The sequence below is a fragment of the Mustela erminea genome, chromosome 20 (genome assembly GCF_009829155.1).
Source record: "Mustela erminea isolate mMusErm1 chromosome 20, mMusErm1.Pri, whole genome shotgun sequence".
Lineage (NCBI taxonomy): Eukaryota > Metazoa > Chordata > Mammalia > Carnivora > Mustelidae > Mustela > Mustela erminea.
The window spans coordinates 7,502,800-7,520,975 of NC_045633.1; the positions used below are offsets into that span (position 1 = coordinate 7,502,800).

The 18,176-nt window shown below is 37.4% G+C and overlaps 1 protein-coding gene across 4 annotated transcripts in view; it reads right to left on the reverse strand.

The window, feature by feature from the left end:
• Positions 1–18,176, reverse strand: part of LOC116581395 (ATP-binding cassette sub-family A member 3-like) — a 150,842-nt gene that overhangs the window by 26,797 nt on the left and 105,869 nt on the right. For all 4 annotated transcript variants that reach the window (XM_032328564.1, XM_032328563.1, XM_032328561.1 and 1 more), the window contains 6 exons: positions 17,536–17,836; positions 15,659–15,902; positions 15,238–15,442; positions 6,820–7,039; positions 2,868–3,020; positions 1,829–2,007 (listed from right to left, as the gene is read on the reverse strand). In XM_032328564.1, the coding sequence (XP_032184455.1) occupies positions 1,829–2,007; positions 2,868–3,020; positions 6,820–7,039; positions 15,238–15,442; positions 15,659–15,902; positions 17,536–17,836 (1,302 nt within the window). The remainder of the gene's footprint in view (positions 1–1,828; positions 2,008–2,867; positions 3,021–6,819; positions 7,040–15,237; positions 15,443–15,658; positions 15,903–17,535; positions 17,837–18,176) is intronic.

The following is an 18,176-nucleotide window of genomic DNA, read 5'->3' on the forward strand; positions in this document are numbered from 1 at the left end:
AAACTACTAACGGATATTAAGAACAAAACAGAAGAACACTGCGAACAGATTGTTGTCGATACATTTGATGATTTAGATGAAACTGGCACATTCCTTGGAAAGTGCAAAATGAGAAAAGAAGAGAAAACCTGCACATTCCAACGTTATGTAATTTGAAACTCTTATTACAAACTTTCCCTCAAAAAAAATCCCAAGTCCATATAATTTTGCCATTAAATTCCTCATTCCCAAAACTCGACTGCCCTCAGAATGAAGTTCAAGATCCTTAGCATGGCACTTTGGAGGCCTTTCCCAGCTCAGCCACATCACTTTTTTTCTTTTTTCTTTCTTTTCTTTTCTTTTTTTTTTTTTTTTTGGACATATAATGTATTATTTGTTGCAGTCATCCTGTCCTGCCTTCCAAAACCTTGGCTCCAGACATAATAATAGCTCCTTGAATGTTTTCCAGCTCCTTGTCTGTTCATAAGTTGACCTCTATGCCTTGGACTCACTTTCTCAAGTGTCACCCAATGCCCAAAGCTTGGTTTTGTGACACCTAGATGCATTTACAGTATTTTGAGTTTCTGTTTATTAGAGCACATATTTTTTGGATTGTATTTGTCTGAACTCTGATTTGGTCCCTGTCTTGAAACCCTTTCTCTTATATCTCTATGGAGGTCTCCTTTACCCTCTCTTCCAAGTCTGGGAATCTGTTTGTTCCTTCTGGGCCTCTCCCAGGAATCTGAGACCTGTCCAACATCTAGTATGATACCAGGTACATAGTAGGTACCTGAGGCATATCTTTGGAATGTATGACCTCAGCCTTGGGTGTTGGACTTTGCTGGTGCTAACAAGCTTTTTGCGTGTTCACTTGACCTGACCCTTCAGTTCCTGGGCTTTTCCTACCCACTGAGAAATTCCCTATGTAATCTTGCAGATTAATGGTTCAGCTGAATAGGAGACACTCATAAGATCTGGACACCAGGTGCTGGCTCTATTGATGACACCAGAGCTGAGCCTTTGCTCAGCATCTTCCCCACTTCTGGAGGCAATTCTGGGATATTCCCTGCCTTTTATGCCTCCATTAGTGCTATCATTCATACCTTACTCATGCACATTGTATCTTGAGTACCTATGGAGTCAGATCTGTACTGGGAAATGTGAAGAAAGACCACATTGGCATAGTAAGACTTTGGACTGAAGTCTAAGCTTATGGGACAGTCATGCAATTTCATCTATTTTGATAACAGGGAGGCTCCTTTTGCCTCAAAATATTCTTTCTTCTAAAAACACTTCAGACAGTGGTTCTCAAAGCATGAAGGAGTTGCAGAAGCACTACTTGAAAATGTATTACATATGCAAGTTCAGGCCCTACCTAAGGTTCACAAAATCAGCAACTCATGGAGCAGAGACCAGCAACTTGTATTTTAAGAAGACTTCCAGGAGTCTGGTAAATGCCAGATTTTGAGAGCAACTGCTACAGAGTCTTACTATGAAGTGTGCACTCTGTAGGCTGGCAGAATCAATACCACCTGGGAGTTTGTTAAATAGCTAGGGACCAAATTAGGGTGCATGAGCACTTTGGGAGGAAATGGACCTCTGATAAGAGATGTTCAAAGGAAAGCTTTCTATTATAATAAAACTATAAAAAATAACCATATTTTGACTAGCAAAGCTCAGAATGTTTAGAAACCACAAAGTTCAAATTACAATGAAGATCTTTGATTAACATGGATTTCAATCAATATAAACTGATTTATATTTCCATATCCAATAATGGAATTCGGCATATGTGGAGACATGTTTTTGGTCTTAGAGATATCCCTAAGATCCATAGCCAGGTACTTACCTTATTAAATTTCTTGTAGATACCAAAGAAAATATAGTGAAACACAAAGGTTTTCACTTTCCATGAGGTGGTCTCCAAAAGGAAAATCAAGACGAAGAAAATAAATCCCAAAACAGCCATCGCAATTAAAAATTTTCCTATTGCATCTTTTTCCAAACCATATACATTCATCTCAGTTACTGATGTCAATGACAAAGAAAAAGATACAGGTTTATTTTAAAAAATTATTTCAATAAGAAAACTATAAGAAGTCAACAAACTGGAAGTACTACAGAATCAAATAGAATGATTACCAAATAAACACAAAATACTATATTTAATGGTATTTTTGATGACTTCATATGTCATGCAAAATATCTTCAAGATCCTTTAATTCCATGAATTTTGTCTTGCTATAGTTCTAGGCATCCATTACCAATATGGTACCATACAGCCAGAACCTTTGGGCGAATGCCTGTTCACACTAATCAGAGTAGTGGGTAGCAACAGAGGCTTTCCTTGCCCCAAAATACATTTCCTTTGAAACTACTTCAGATGTTGGGTCTGAAAATGTGGAGCGGTGGCAGTAGAATCACCTGGAATATGCTACATATGCAAACACTCTTACCTATAAGGGAATACTAACATTTAAGCTGAGTTGGAAGTGCTAAACAGCTGACACTTTTTCAATTGCTTATGAGAAAAAGGTAATAATTACAAGGTTCTAAATTTATATATATGTGTGTGTGTGTGTGTGTGTGTGTGTATAATATATGCATATATGCATAAGTATGTATCACATTTTCTTTATCCATTCATCCATGGAGATTCTATCCCATGAGAAAATGCATTATGCTAAAGTTTTGAATCTTAGCTCTAACTTGTACAAATTGTGTGACAGAGTAAGTTATTCAATTTTATATAAACTTTAGTTTCCTCATAGTGAATATAACAACACATAACTTGATGGTCATTGTGAAGATTCAAAATAATAAAGGTAGAGCTATGTATGTCAAAAAAGTAATAGGCCAGTGGTGTCTGACAAGTCCCAGATACTCACTTGCTTTACTACAATTTACGAAGGCAGGAACGTCTTTTGAGGAACACAGCAGCCTTGTATTTTGGTTATTAAAATATTTACTGATGCTCATCCCAAAGTTATATATGGGTAACACCATCAATGAATCAAGCAGAAGGCTTTTAGAATCAGATCCTTTGTGATTAAAAAGATAACATTAGCATGCTTTATACAAAATGAATTGCTCCAGGAAAACAAAACCGCCCCAATGAATTAAATGGAGAAAATTACAAAGCTATATTATTATCCTCACAAAACTCTCACTTCTTGCCACTAAGTATATGTTCTGTAGCATAGTTTATATTGATAATTATAGCACTAGAAAATCCTTGGCAAAGTTGATATCCATATAACCTGTCTTCTGTCATCTGATGTGAATAGGAAATGCATACTGATTTCTCATTTTTCTTTATCTTATCTTATCATTTTTCTTATCACGGATGAATAAAGAAACAAAGTTGTGGTAGAAAAGTCAGCATATGACAACAGTAGGAAAGAGATAAATATTTTATCAGCTGAAAGGAGATAGATCTTCAGAGAACCAAGTCTAAAGCTCACTGAGGTTTCTTTAAATATTAACTTAATGTGTATAATAGTTGAAGACTATATATGAAGGAATAGGCAACACGATTACAAGTTAAGTTAACGAAGGTCATTGTAGGACTTCAAGACCGACCTCAGACTGTTGGTAATAAATATAAGATGATATGCCTGGGCAGAAAACATCTTTGTAAGACACTTTGATAAAAGTGAGATGGTCAACCAAGGAAGACAGGGAATGAGTGAAGTTCCTAAGATACAAATTTTCTAAGTGGTAAAGTCATACCAACCCTGCCTCAAAGAGGCTAACAATTGGCATATATGCAAATAATCTATTATCCAGAAAGAATTCTGGACACTGACTGGCCACCTGAATAGATGCCAAAAATAACAAGGAGCTAATGTTATAAAGTATTTAGCCTTTCTCCATAGAATACAAATATTCTCTTTTCATCTTAAAAAAAAATCTATTTATGCATTTGACAGAAAGAGAGAGAACAAGCAGTGGGAGTGGCAGATGTAAAGGGAGAAGCAGGCTTTCCGCTGAATAGGGAGGCTGATGTGGGGCTTGATCCCAGGACTTTGGGATCATGACCTGAGCTGAAGCTTAACCGACTGAGCCACCCAGGTGCCCCTATAAATATCCTCTTACTTCTAAGGAGTAGAGGAAGATCTTCCTGCATAAAGTAATATGCTAATATAACTGGTTTTGATTCAATTTTGTCATGTAACAAAAACAAAAATCAATTTACGCAATCAATAAAAAAATTTAAAAAAATTTTTTAAGTAATATGATTCCTTAGCTGGCAAACTGCTGAAGGGCACCATAAGAATGGGGTGTGGAGGGATACAAAAACTGAGGAAAAAATGGTTGTAAATGCATGGATAATGTTTTAAAAATACTTATCTTCCAGATCAGCATGTGTACAAACCAATAGGAGTAGAATACCAATCAACCAAACTAGATACAATCATAAACAGTGCGGCCATTTTGTGTGTAATGACCAAAAATTAACTCACTCTGTAGGATTTAGAGAAAAGGAGAATTACTATCTGTTGTTTTGGTTTGCCTCTCTATATTCTCCATATTTCTGAAAATAGTTTCCTGATTTTCTTATCATCTCTGAATAATGAGTTCAGTATCTTTTCTAATTTCACATTCTTTATTCTCACCTATTACTACATTAACTAGGGCCTTAGGTGTAACATTGATTTGAAAGGGAATGTTGGCAACCCACAGAATGGGAGAATATATTTGCAAATGACACTACAGACAAAGGGCTGATATCCAAGATCTATAAAGAACTTCTCAAATTCAACACCCCCAAAACAGATAACGAAGTAAAAAAATGGGCAGAAGACACGAACAGACACTTCTCCAAAGAAGCCTGGTAGTGGGTTTTAAGGAGGGCACGTATTGCATGAAGCACTGGGTGTGGTACATAAACAGTGAATCTTGGAACACTGGAAAAAAAAAAATTTAAAAAAAAAAAGAAAGAAGTGGGATGCCTGGGTGGCTCAGTCGCTAAGCATCTGCCTCCATCTCAGGTCATGATCCTAGGGTCCTGGAATTGAGCCCCATGCCAGGTTCCCTGCTCGGCAGGAAGCCTGTTTCTCTCTCTCCTACTCCCCCTGCCTGTGTTCCCTCTCTCACTGCTGTGTATTTCTCGGTCAAATAAATAAATAAAATCTTAAAAAAAAAAAAAAAGAAGGCAGCATACAAATGGCTAACAGACACATGAAAACGTGTTCATCATCATTAGTCATCAGGGAAATTCAAATCAAAACCACACTGAGATACCACCTTACACCAGTTAGAATGGCACAAATTAACAAGGCAGGAAACGAATGTTGGCAAGGTTGTAGATAAAGGGGAGTACTCTTACATTGTTGGTGGGAATGTAAGCTTCACTTTGGTAAAGAGTACAGAGGTTCCTCAAGACGTTAAAAATAGAGCTACCCTACAATCCAGAAACTGCACCACTAGGTATTTACCCCAAAGATACAGATGTAGTCAAAGAAGGAGCACATGCACCCCAATGTTCATAGCAGCAATGTTCACAATAGCCAAACTGTGGAAGATGCTGAGATGCATTTCAACAGATGAATGGATAAAGAAGATGTGGTTCATATATACAATGGAGTATTACTCAACCATCAGAAAGGTTGAAAACCCACCATCCACATCGACATGGATGGAAGTGGAGGGGATTATGCTAAGTGAAATAAGCAGAGAAAGACAATCATCACATGGTTTCACTAATATGTGGAACATAAAGAATAGCACAGAGGACCATTGGGGAAGGGAGGGAAAACTGAAGGCGGGTGGATCAGAGAGGGAGACAAACCATGAGGGACTATAGACGCTGGGAAACGAACTGAGGGTTACAGAAGGGAGGGGCTTTGGGGGTGGAGTAGCAGGGTGATGGGTATTAAGAAGAGCACGTGTTGTGATGAGTACTGGATGTCATGTGCAACTGATGAATCACTGAACACTATATCAAAAACTAATGATGTACTATATGGTGGCTAACTGAACATAATAAAAATAAATAAATAAATAAAAATAAAAAGACCTCTGAGAGGGATGCTGCCTTGCAGCCCAGCCAACTTGATTTTAGCCCAATGTGCCCTCTGATAGACTTCTCATCTACAGAGCTGTAGGATGATACATTTGTATAATTTACTAAGTTTGCAGTGACCTGCTACTGCAGCAATAGAAAACTAACACAGAAACTAATTGACAGCAATGTGACTAACTCAGTAGTCACATTATAAATGAGCACCACAGTATAAATACTTCTACATGTTTCTTAGTCTATTATTCAGAGATCAGTTCTTCTTCATGTGGCTTAATATTGCACCTTGAAGAGGTGGGCAAGGAGTATTAAAATATGTTTCCAACTATCTCAGGGAATTCTTTTGTGGGAGGGCAAGACCCAAGGTCAGTAAATGGGTTAGAAGCCTCTTGGTCTCAGTCTTTGCAAGACCTAGTATGGCTGAATTACTTAAAACAGATCTAATTAATGTTCACAGGGTCATTTAATAAAGTAGTGGCAGCATTTGTGCTCTAAGAAACTTCTCTTTGCCATCATTGCCAATCCAATCAATCTCTCCATAATCTTAAAGTCAAAGGAGGAAAATGAAATAATAAATATTGTACTGAGCCTGGGCCAACGGACTGAAGGACTGGGTTAGTGAAAATGTAGTGTCTTAACTCGTCTTGCATTGCCCCCAACATAATGCCTATAACATCAGTGACGCTTAACAAAAGATTATTAACTTACAAGCAGTGTAAGTTTTCCCAGAAATCCAGAACAAAATAACTTTGTATTGTTCTTATCTTCAAGACTGTATTTCTTTATTTATGGGGGAAATGGTGTGATGTCCTTACCTGATGTAGTTATTACTGACTCCAGTACTATGCCGAAAACTCCTGCAAAGTAGTTTAACATCACAAGCTTGATGTAGGCGCTGGTATGACTAGAAAAAAGGAAACTTATCAGGTACGTGAAGGGAATGACGGACCAGCCAAACAGCATGAAGATGATCAGTGTGTCTAGAAAGCGGTAATTCTTGGTCAGTTCATCCAATCCAGATAACAGGAACACCACCTGAGACGGAGAGTACACAAGTAAAGTCAAAGTGGAGAAAACTATGCAATGACTAAGAATTCAGTCTAATAACTTAGAAAAGTGGAAAAGTCTTCCTTTGTTAGAACACTAAGTATTTTATTAACCAAACAATTTTGTCTGTGAGCCTGTCTATTGAGGTTCTTCGGCTTCTCCCTCAAGTGAGGGAGAATTGCCTCCAACTGCCATTCTCTTTGTTTTCATCTACTTGAAAGTTTCATTTTGTTCTCCTTGAACAAGATCAAAGTATATTCTTTCTTTTCCTTCCTCTAACCCCAAGTAAACCAAATTCTCAGTATTCCCAGAAATGAGATCCCCTAGGAGAAAAACCTTTTTTTTTTTTTTTTTTTTTTTTTTAAGATTTACATTCTGGCAGATGTAAACTGTAATGCTAAGGACATGCCTTTCATGGCTCTCCATTTTTAGATTCTGCCTATTGGCTCTACTCTGTTTTCCTACTCCTCCTTTCCCCATGTCAGCCACTCAGTTGAGAAGCACACAGGGAAACTCAAAATTAAGAGGGGATCTAAGAAGGGTAACAGAGAATATATAGAGTTGTTACAGAAAATAAATCTCCAGAAATCGACATCTTATAAGTTGTTAAAACTGTGGTTTCTCCAAATATTCCAGAATCATTTATTTTGAGCTATTAAATGTTTATGTAGCAAGAACCTTGAGAAGTGGATGGTAGGATTAAATTGAGAATTGCTACCAGTGATTGAAAGCAGGTTCTCAGTGGTAGTAGAAAAAGCAGCAAAAATAAGTAAATAAACAAACAAACAAACAAACACAGCATAGATGAAAATATTTGGGAATTATAAGCATGGCTACTTTGCTTCTGTCATCACAGACTTTCAGTCTCAAGAGAAATGAAGTGAATGTAAATACTTATTTAGAATTTTGAATGATCTAGGTATTTTTTTCATTGAAAGATTTATGATGCTTAGGGATTTCACTAGTTATAAAATGTACATTTTTAGGTAGGAAGACTCAACATTGTAAGAATGCAGCTATTCCCCAAATTAGTCTATAAACAAAAATATCAATAAGATATTCATTTGAATATTTTATTATTTTTTTACAGATTTTATTTATTTATTTGAGAGAGAGAGAGAAAGAGAGAGAGTATAAGCAGGGGTAAAGGGAGGGAGAAGCAGACTCTCTGCCAAGTAGGGAGCCCGTATGGGGCTCGATCCCAGGACCCTGGGACAATGACCTGAGCTGAAGCCAGACACTTAACTGACTGAACCGCCCAGGTGCCCCATGGAAGTATCTTTTAAATCAGGCATATAAACAGCCAGAATGAGCACTGTAATTTATTTTATCTTGGGTCTTAAAAAAACTTTTGTAGACAGTCTCTAAAAATAATTATCAAGTGAAAATTTTATTTTGAAATGTAACACATTCAAAATTGTACAAAATACAGATGAACAGATCACTCAAATATTACAAAACAAACACTGCTGTGAAAATTACCAAAGATACCAATGCAACTCAAGGCACAACATCTCCCTCCTCTGTGAAGGTCAACACTATCCTAACCTCTATGATAATTACTTTCCTTCTTTTCTTTACAGTTTTAACAAAAACATCCCTAAATACTACTTTTATTTTTCAACTATACATGGAGCTATATAGTACGTACTTCTTCCTACCTGGCTTCTTTTGCTAACATTGTATTTGTGAAATTCATCCCTACTGTTGCCTAGTGTGGCAGTTCATTTTCATTGCTCTTTAGTATTCTAGGGTATTATTGTATCACTTTTATTCGTCTGTTATATTTGATAAATACTTGAGTTGTTTGCCATGTTTATTGTTTATTAATAGCATTCTTTTTTTTTTTTTTTTTTTTTTATTTCCAGCATAACAGTATTCATTATTTTTGCACCACACCCCGTGCTCCATGCAATCCGTGCCCTCTATAATACCCACCACCTGGTACCCCAACCTCCCACCCCCCGTCCCTTCAAAACCCTCAGATTGTTTTTCAGAGTCCATAGTCTCTCATGGTTCACCTCCCCTTCCAATTTCCCCCAACTCCCTTCTCCACTCTAAGTCCCCATGTCCTCCATGCTATTTGTTATGCGTGCTTTGGTGAGTGCTGTGAAGTGTGTAAACCTGGTGATTCACAGACCTGTACCCCTGGGGATAGAGTATTATGCCTCCATCAGAAAGGATGAATACCCAACTTTTGTAGCAACATGGACGGGACTGGAAGAGATTATGCTGAGTGAAATAAGTCAAGCAGAGAGAGTCAATTATTAATAGCATTCTTAAAAACCTTTTTGTACATGTCTCTTGCACATATATATGCATTGGAGATCATATATATATATCATATATATATCTTCAAAGTTTTAGAATATATATAAAGTTTAGATATATATATCTAAAAAAGTTTTAGATATATATACCATATATACATATTGTGTGTGTTTACATATATATGTATATATATATATATCTTCAAAGTTTTAGAAGAAAATGTCAAATTGTTTACCAAAGTAACTGGACCAATTTATGTTCCCATCAGTAATAACTGCCCCCTCCACTGCATTAAATTATTATCCATATTTGGTATTTTAGCTTTCTAGATTTTAGCTATTCTGATAGGTATATATTAGCCTCTGTATTTGTTTTCTAATGCTGTTGTACCAAATTCACAAATTAGTGGCTAAAACAACACAAAGTTATCTTACAGTTTTGGAATGGTTCTCACTAGACTAAGATAAAAAAGTCCACAGGACTGTATTCCTTCTGGAGGCTCTAGGAGAAATTCCATTTTTTGCCTTTTCAAGCTTCCAGAGGCTGTTTGTATCTCTCAGCTCAAGGCAGCTTCCTTTATCTTCAAAGCTGGAAGCTTAGTATTTTTGAGCCCTAATCTCCACTGTGCTAGTATCTGGAGGTGTGGCCTTTGGGATGTAATCAGGTTAAGACAAGGCCTTGAGGGTGGGGTCCTGTGATGGGATAGTATCCTTACAATAAAAAAGGTGAAAGCAGGCTCTTGAGCTCGACCTCTTGCTCTCTTGCTCTCTCTCTCTCCCTCTCCCACTCTTTCTAGCTCGCTCTCTCCTTCTCCCTCTCTCCCCTCTCTGCCATGTGTGACACAGTGAGAAGATAGTCATCTTCAAACCAGGAAGAGAGCCCTCATTGGAAAACCAAATCAAATGCCCCTTGGTCTTGGACTTCCTAGCCTATGGAACTGTGAGAAAATAAATTTGTGCTATGTAATCCACTGTATCTATTTTGTTAGAGTGGTCAGAGCTGACTAAGACAACTAGTTTTTGTATTTCCTTTTCTGGAGACCTTTACATTGTTTGAATTACTGTCCAGCATTCTTTCATTTCAACCTAAAGGAATCCTTCAGCATTTCTTGTGGGGTAAGTTTAGTGGTAATTAACTTCCTCCACTTACTTAAGACAGTAGTTTTAAGTCTTTGTCTAACAGCTCCCCTGTTTGTACTTCAGGGATGGTTGCTGTCATTTAATTTTCTTCCCTTGAATAGACCATATTTTCCTTTTTATTTGTAGGCCTTATGATGTTGCTGTATAAACTTGGGTATTTAAAATACCCAGGCACCTCTTTCAATCCTTGTACTGACACTGTCAGGGCAGTTCTGAGACTAGGGATCATTCCTATACCATCAAGATTAAAGTATTCTCAGGTCTTTATGAGCATGTGCACTGTCTTGGCCTATGTATTGTTTCTTGATTCCCTCCCTTATATATAGAGCTGCTTTGACATGTCTTAATTTCCCAGGACCTTACACTAGGCTCTCCTTGAAGCCTTAGGCAGTCTATTTTATGTTTCAACTCATCATTTTTTCTTCCAGGCATCTTCAGGTCTGTGGTGCCCCTGCAGGTTCACAGCCAGTAGCTACTATTGCTTTTCCATACCTAAAATCTTAGACAAGAAAGAGAGCAATCCTTCTTTCAGCCTCTAGACAGGCCAAAATGTTGAAAATAAGGAAGGTCTGTTCTATTTCTTCCACTTCAGCGGACAGGTGGCAACTGGACTGCTATACCCTCCAGAGCTATACTAGGGACAGGCTGAGTCAAGAGCCCATAAACAGGGGCACCTGGGTGGCTCAGTGGGTTAAGCCGCTGCCTCAGGGTCCTGGGATCGAGTCCCACGTTGGGCTCTCTGATCAGCAGGGAGCCTGCTTCCCTCTCTCTCTCTCTGCCTGCCTCTCTGACTACTTGTGATTAAAAAAAAAAAAAAAAAAAAGAGCCCATAAACATGCTATGAAATTCCTGTCATTTTGAATGTGACATTTTTTTGTTTGGGGCACAGACCTATGACTGTTTTCTAGAGTTCCTATAAACTTGGTTGAATTTCACTTGTTTTCTTTTTTCCTCCACAGGGGAGAAAGGACTTGGGACTTCCTCCTATGCTATCTTGTTGAAAACATTTATCATTATGTTTTTGCTAAGTATTTTCTCAATAATTAATGCAATTGATGCTTTTCCATATGTTTTTGGGCCACTTGGATATCTTCTTTTATGATATACCAGTTCTAACCTCTTTCTCTTTTTTTTTTATTTAACTGTCCTAGTCTTACTGCTAAAGAATTATACACAGAATATGATCCAGATATGAAGTTACTCCTAAGAACATTAAAAGAACTATGCTGACTATGTCTGAGAAAATAAAAAAGCAAAGAGCATAGGTTCATAGATGAATGATGTCACAAGATAATTTAAATTTTTGAAAAGAATTAACTGGTTCCCCCTGCTGCCTGCCTCTCTGCCTACTTGTGATCTCTGTCAAATAAACAAAATCTTTTTAAAAGAAAAGAAAAGAATTAACTGGAAGTTTTATATCTGAGGAACACAAATCTGAAATTAAGAACTCATTAGATAGGTTTAACAGTTGAGTAGATGGAGGCAGAAAGTAGGATTGATAAATTGGAAAAGAAGTCAATAGAAAATACACCAAGAAATACAAAGTAGAGAAGAAAAAAAGGGAAATAAGGGGCACCTGGGTGGCTCAGTGAATTGGGCCTCTGCCTTCGGCTCAGGTCATGATCTCGAGGTCCTGGGATCGAGTCCCATATCGGGCTCTCTGCTTGGTGGGGAGCCTGTTTCCCCCCTTCTCTCTCTCTGCCTCTTTGCCTACTTGTGATTTCTCTCTCTGTTAAATGAATAAATAAAATCTTAAAAAAAAAAAGGAAGAAAAAAAGGGAAATAAAGAGAACAGTGCTTGAGACATCCATGACACAGTGAAAAAAAACAATACAGGTGCAAACAGAGAACAAAAAGAGAAGGAAGATGAGGCAAAGTAAGAGAATTACCAGGAAATTTACAAAACTGATAATAGACACCAATCTTTAGACTCAGGAAGCTTTGAACACACCAAGCAGGGTAAATGCAAAGAAAGCTAAGCACATTACAGTAAGAATGCTAAACCTACCTCAAAGGATGAATAGTAAAAGAAAACAGGGCAAAAAAGACATATTACTTTCCAAGTAAATATAAGAAGTCTGACAGCTGAGTCCTTGTTGAAAAATGATAAAGCAAGCCATGACAAGGGAACAGCATCACTAAAGAGCAGGGGGGAAACCCAGTAAAATATTCTTCAAAGGATAAGAAAAATGAAATTATTCCCAAACAAAATCTACAAGATGTTTTGTTTTGGAAGTCCAAACTTTCCTAAAAGAAGTATCATAGGAAGTTCTTCAGGAAGAGAAAAATGATCCCAGATAAAATTTCAGAAATGAAACAAAAGCAATGGAAAAAATCATGAGTCAATATTTATTGTAACAAAAATCACAGCAGATTTTGTATGATAAATATGTAAAATTAAAATGACTTATCATAATCAAAAAGTTGGAGGGCATCATTGGAATGACAAGGCTGTAAGGTCTTAGCACTATCAGGAAAGTGGTAAAAGCAGTAACTTGCACTGGCAGTAATTAATCCAATGTGCATGTTTGGGGTACCTTGGTGGTTCAGTCACTTAAGCATCTGCCTTTGGGTCAGGTCATGGTCCTGGGATGCTGGGATTGAGCCCCAGGTCAGGCTCCCTGCTCAGCAGAGAGTTTGCTTTTCCCTCTCCCTTATACCTCTCCCCCACTGGTGGATTCTCTCTCATTTGTTCTCTCTCTCTCTCTCTCTCTCAAGTAAATAAAGTCTTTAAAATATTTTTATATATATTTTACTTTTATTTATTTTTATTTAAATCCAATTAGCCAAGGTATAGTACATCACTGGTTTTTGATACAATGTTCAATGATTCATCAGTTCAGTGTAACCCCAGCACTCATATCATGTGTCTCCTTAAAATTTTTAAATAAAAGATCTCTGTATTCATGAAGTGCTCTCCCCACCACTTCCAGCCTCTAATCTCTTTTAAATCTGTTCTAGTTTACACAGGAGCATCATTCCTCCTCAGAACCAAAAGTTATAATCTTCCAACCCTAGAGCACCATGAACAATGATCCTGTTTTCTAACGGCATGGGAGCCAGTGAAACTGGCCTCCGAGCCCCACATCTCATTTATTTTTAAATTTATTTTGTCTTTTTAATTCCTTTTTAAAATTATGTTCAGTTAGCTACTCTATAGGACATCATTAGAGTTTCTGATGTAGTGTTTAATGATTCATTCACAGAGGCAAGGAGGGAGCACACCAAACGAAATGGGTATTAAGGACAGCACGTGTTGTCATGAGTGGGTGTTACTATGACCTACATTTCATTTAAAACAAATGGGGTTTTTTGTTTTGTTTTGTTTTTAAACAAACGGGTCTGAAAAAGCATGGAGGACATGGGGAGTTAGAGAGAAGGGGGTTGGGGTAAATTGGAAGGGGAGGTGAATCATGAGAGACTATGGACTCTGAAAAACAATCTGAGGGGTTTGAAGTGGCGGGGGGGCGGGGTGGGAGGTCGGGGTACCAGGTGGTGGGTATTATAGAGGGCAGGGATTGCATGGAGCACTGGGTGTGGTGAAAAAATAATGATACTGTGATGCTGAAAATAAATAAATGAAAAAGAAAAAGAAAAAGAAAAAGAAAATTTAAAAAAACAAAACAAACAAAAAAAACAAATGGGTTTGCTTTAACTTTCACAGCAGTACCTCACTGGCCTTCTCATAGAAGGATGGCTCCGGAGATGCCAGATGTAGAAAAGATGAGGAAAGTGACAAGTAAAAACAGACCACAAACATCCTCCTGACTTTACTTTCAATAATAAGATTTTCAGGGGCGCCTGGGTGGCTCAGCTGTTAAGCCTCTGCCTTTGGCTCAGGTCATGATCCCAGGATCCTAGGATTAAGCCTCGCCCACATCAGGCTCCCTGCTCTCCCCGGAAAGCCTGTTTTCCCTCTCCCACTTCCCCTGCTTGTGTTCCCTCTCTCGCAGTCACTCTCTGTCAAAAAAATAAATAAAAACTTTAAAAAAATAAGAGTTTCAATAATTCTTCATTATCTATTCAGTGTTCAAGTGCTTGAACACATGCATAAAATTTGAATGGTCCATGGCACAAAGTCAAACATTTTAACCATTTAACTCAAGAACTCTGTTCTATTAATAATCCACACAAACCTCACACCTTTTAGCTTAATTTCACTGAGAAAATATAGTCCACCAGGAAATACAAATCAAAACCACAATGAGATACTACCTCACACATAGCTACTGATGAGGATGTGGAGAACAGATAACTCTTGTGCACTACTGGTGGGAATGCAAACTGGTGCAGCCACTGTGGAAAACTGTATGGAGGTTCCCCAAAACACTGAAAATAGAAATACCATATGATCCAGTGATTCCACTACTATTCTTGCAGTGCAATCAGATGACTACAGGGAGGAGAAAAGAATTTATAAAAATATTTGTCTTCGTTTAATATGGGATTGGTGTTGTAGTATAACAGGTCAAACCCTTCCATATTTGTAGCAGCTGTGGGGCCAATACATATTAGAGAGCAAGCATGTCTGGAAGGTATCTTAAAAGACGGTTGTTTCTTCAAACGAGAACATTTTGTTTTAAAAGAAGAATGTAAAGGAAAAGATTTTCACTGGGACATATTCCACAATGTATTCCCTGATATAATGTGACAAAGTATTTCTTTCTTTCTTGAGAGATTTCAATATTAATATTAATTAGGATAATTAATATTATCTGAGTAGAATTTTCTGGGATGTACCAGAAACTAAGCCCCACAAAGGACTTTAACACTCACCAAGAGTAAGCAGCAGGCAATGAAGTAGAGCATGAAGTCCCACAGCAGAGCAGAGAGCCAGAAATTAATAGCAGAGACCCCACTCACAAACTGGATGTGCTTTGCCTTATTGATTCTCTCAGTCACTGTCAGAAGACAAAAGCCACTGACGAAAATACTCACACCAAGATACAAATTCAAGGCTACCTGCTGTCCTGGGATTCTTCTACAAAGGAATGAATAAAGAGGATACATTGGTAAGATAATGAAGTGGAAAATATTAGTTTCTAAAAATAACTTTTTATTTATTATAAATTATATTTTTATTTATTTTATTACTTTATTAACTTTAAAATTAACTTTTTATGAAGAATGTGTTCAGATAGGGGAATAGGGCTATATTTAAATACCAAGCACAATCCCAATAAAAAAGCATACATACCTTCCCTCAAGTTTTTTAGAAACAATATTTTGAGGCTGAGGTTTGTTGGAGACCGTAATTGAAGCATCAGGGCCAGAAAGTGCCATAAAAATAAGATTGTCTAATACTGCCAGGGATAATGGTGGTGAATGGTATGCCACGTTGTTGAACCAAAGTGTAACTACCTTTTGATCCCTAAAGGAAATTGCGATAATGCACGAGTAAATGCATTCTTGACTGTCCTGCAAGTATGTCTGTAAGTCACCTGGAATGAGAAAACAATAAATGACCACAGGCTCAGCATGCGGTAGAGATCACTTAATATGCAGTGTGGAGAGGGAGAACCCAATCATTTCACTTGCCTGATACTTTTTCTATTTCCAGTGTCTCACAACAGCTCTGACACATCTTGGTCAAGAACTCTATTCTATTAATAGAGTCAGGATGATTTTGATGAGGATGTGGAGAACAGATAACACTTGTGTACTGTTGGTGGTAATACGAACTGGTATAGCCACTGTGGAAAATGTTATGGAGGTTCCCCAAAACATTGAAAATAGAAATACCATATGATCCAGTGATTCCACTACTGGGTACTGACCCAAGGAAAACAAAAACACTAACTTGAAACCCCTCTGTTTACTGCAGAATTATTTACAATAGCCAAATTATGGAAGCAACCCAAGTGTCCAGTGACAGATGAACAGATGAAGAGTAGATATATATACACACATATATACATGTATATGTTAGATACACACATGCATATTACTCAGCATGAAAAAGGAATGCAATCTTGCCATTTGAAACATTACTACTGATATATCTGTGAGGTACAGTCTTTATTTTTGTATAAACAACATAATATAGTAGAAAAGGGACCACATTATGCATTATGGTAATTAATTTCTCCCTTTTCTCTCCCCTCTTCTCTGCTAAACTATGTGATCTTTGACAGTAAGTGTTCATCTAGTACTCCTGTCATGGAGGAAGAAAAGGGATATGTGATTTAATGACAGCTTTTATACCACCCAACCTATAATGTGCATGTTGTAAAATCAGGATTATGATAGGAGTAATAACCAATATTTCGCAGTGCATTTTCATCTCTGACAATGGAACCTAAAGGATAAAAGAGAAAAAACCTGCCGAACTGCACAGGCTCTATGCTAACTTAAACCAACAGTCAACAAGGCAGTAGCTGAAGGAAATGCAAACACCTGTAAGGAAATGATCAGCCTTGAAAGACGATATTTGCTCCTTGTGATTTAGTGTGGTGAGTGGGTTAATATTGCAGACACCCACCAGGAAGTCCTAAAATCTAGTCCCTCCTCTAATACATACTAGATACATTATCTGGGGCAACTTAGTTAACATCTCTAAGCCTCAAGCAAGTATGTTATAGAAATTGAGATAATTGAAATATTTAGAAAAGTTCTTGCCAAAGGTAGTATTCAGTACATGGAATCAATTATTACTACTGCCTTCCAAATAAGTAAGCCTGCCCATAAAGTCTTCAACCTAACCTGTTTTAAAATATAGCTAATCTAGAGACTGCTGCGAAGGCTTTTGGGATTTAGTATCACACTGTGAGCCTGGTTTTATGTGAGATTTTGTCCTAAATTTTACAAAACAAAGTATTTTAATTCAATTCATTCCCTAGAAGGTGTAGCTAAAGCTGTCAGATGACCCACGGTCAAAGTGCCTCCATTAATAATTAACTTTTGTGGCCAGTCTCCTTAAAGGATGATCCTTGTCTCTGATTGGGCTGCCTTTGTGAGATTGGTGAGTCTCAAGAAAGAAAAGAGCAATGATATTCCAGTTAGGACCTCTCTTTGGGAGTGATACAAGCAAGTTTTCATCTATTAGCAGTCGTTTTCTTTCTGAAAGAGCCTTACCTTTCACTTCCTGAAGTTTTTGTTTCTTAGCCTTTAGCATGATATCAAGAATTTTTGTTAAATTCTGAGAAAATTCAGAATGGCTATCATCTGAGAAAAGCACAGTGGTTTGACCATATTGTTCCAAATCCATTTCCCTGGCAGGTTCAATTGTATTTCTTGAAATCTTGTCTCCTTTCATGAGAAAATAAACAATGCCCAGAAGTCCCAGTATCTGCATCAACAACAAACTCCAGTTGCGCCAAGAGAACATAGCCCTCTTTATGAACATGGCGTAGAACTGCTGCCAGTGAAGAGACCACTGAAAAGAGGAGAGAAAGATGGCATTACAATGGTTACAAACCTTAATGAAACTCACTGACATTAATTTTCTGAATCTTATGGTACAAGATGTACACATTCTATAAATATATCCTTGAATAGAACACAGCCATGGTGAGCACACAGGTAACAAGCAAAAACTCCTTCCTGGGTAGTTTGTTGAGGCTTGGCTTCTAATCAAATTATACTGGAAAACTCAAAAGGATGATTTTTATCACTAACATATTCGTAGCCTCTCTGAGCAGACAACATGACATCAGTCTTCATCAATATTAAATCATGATTCTTCAATCCTATCTCTATTTGATAAGTAAAGCATT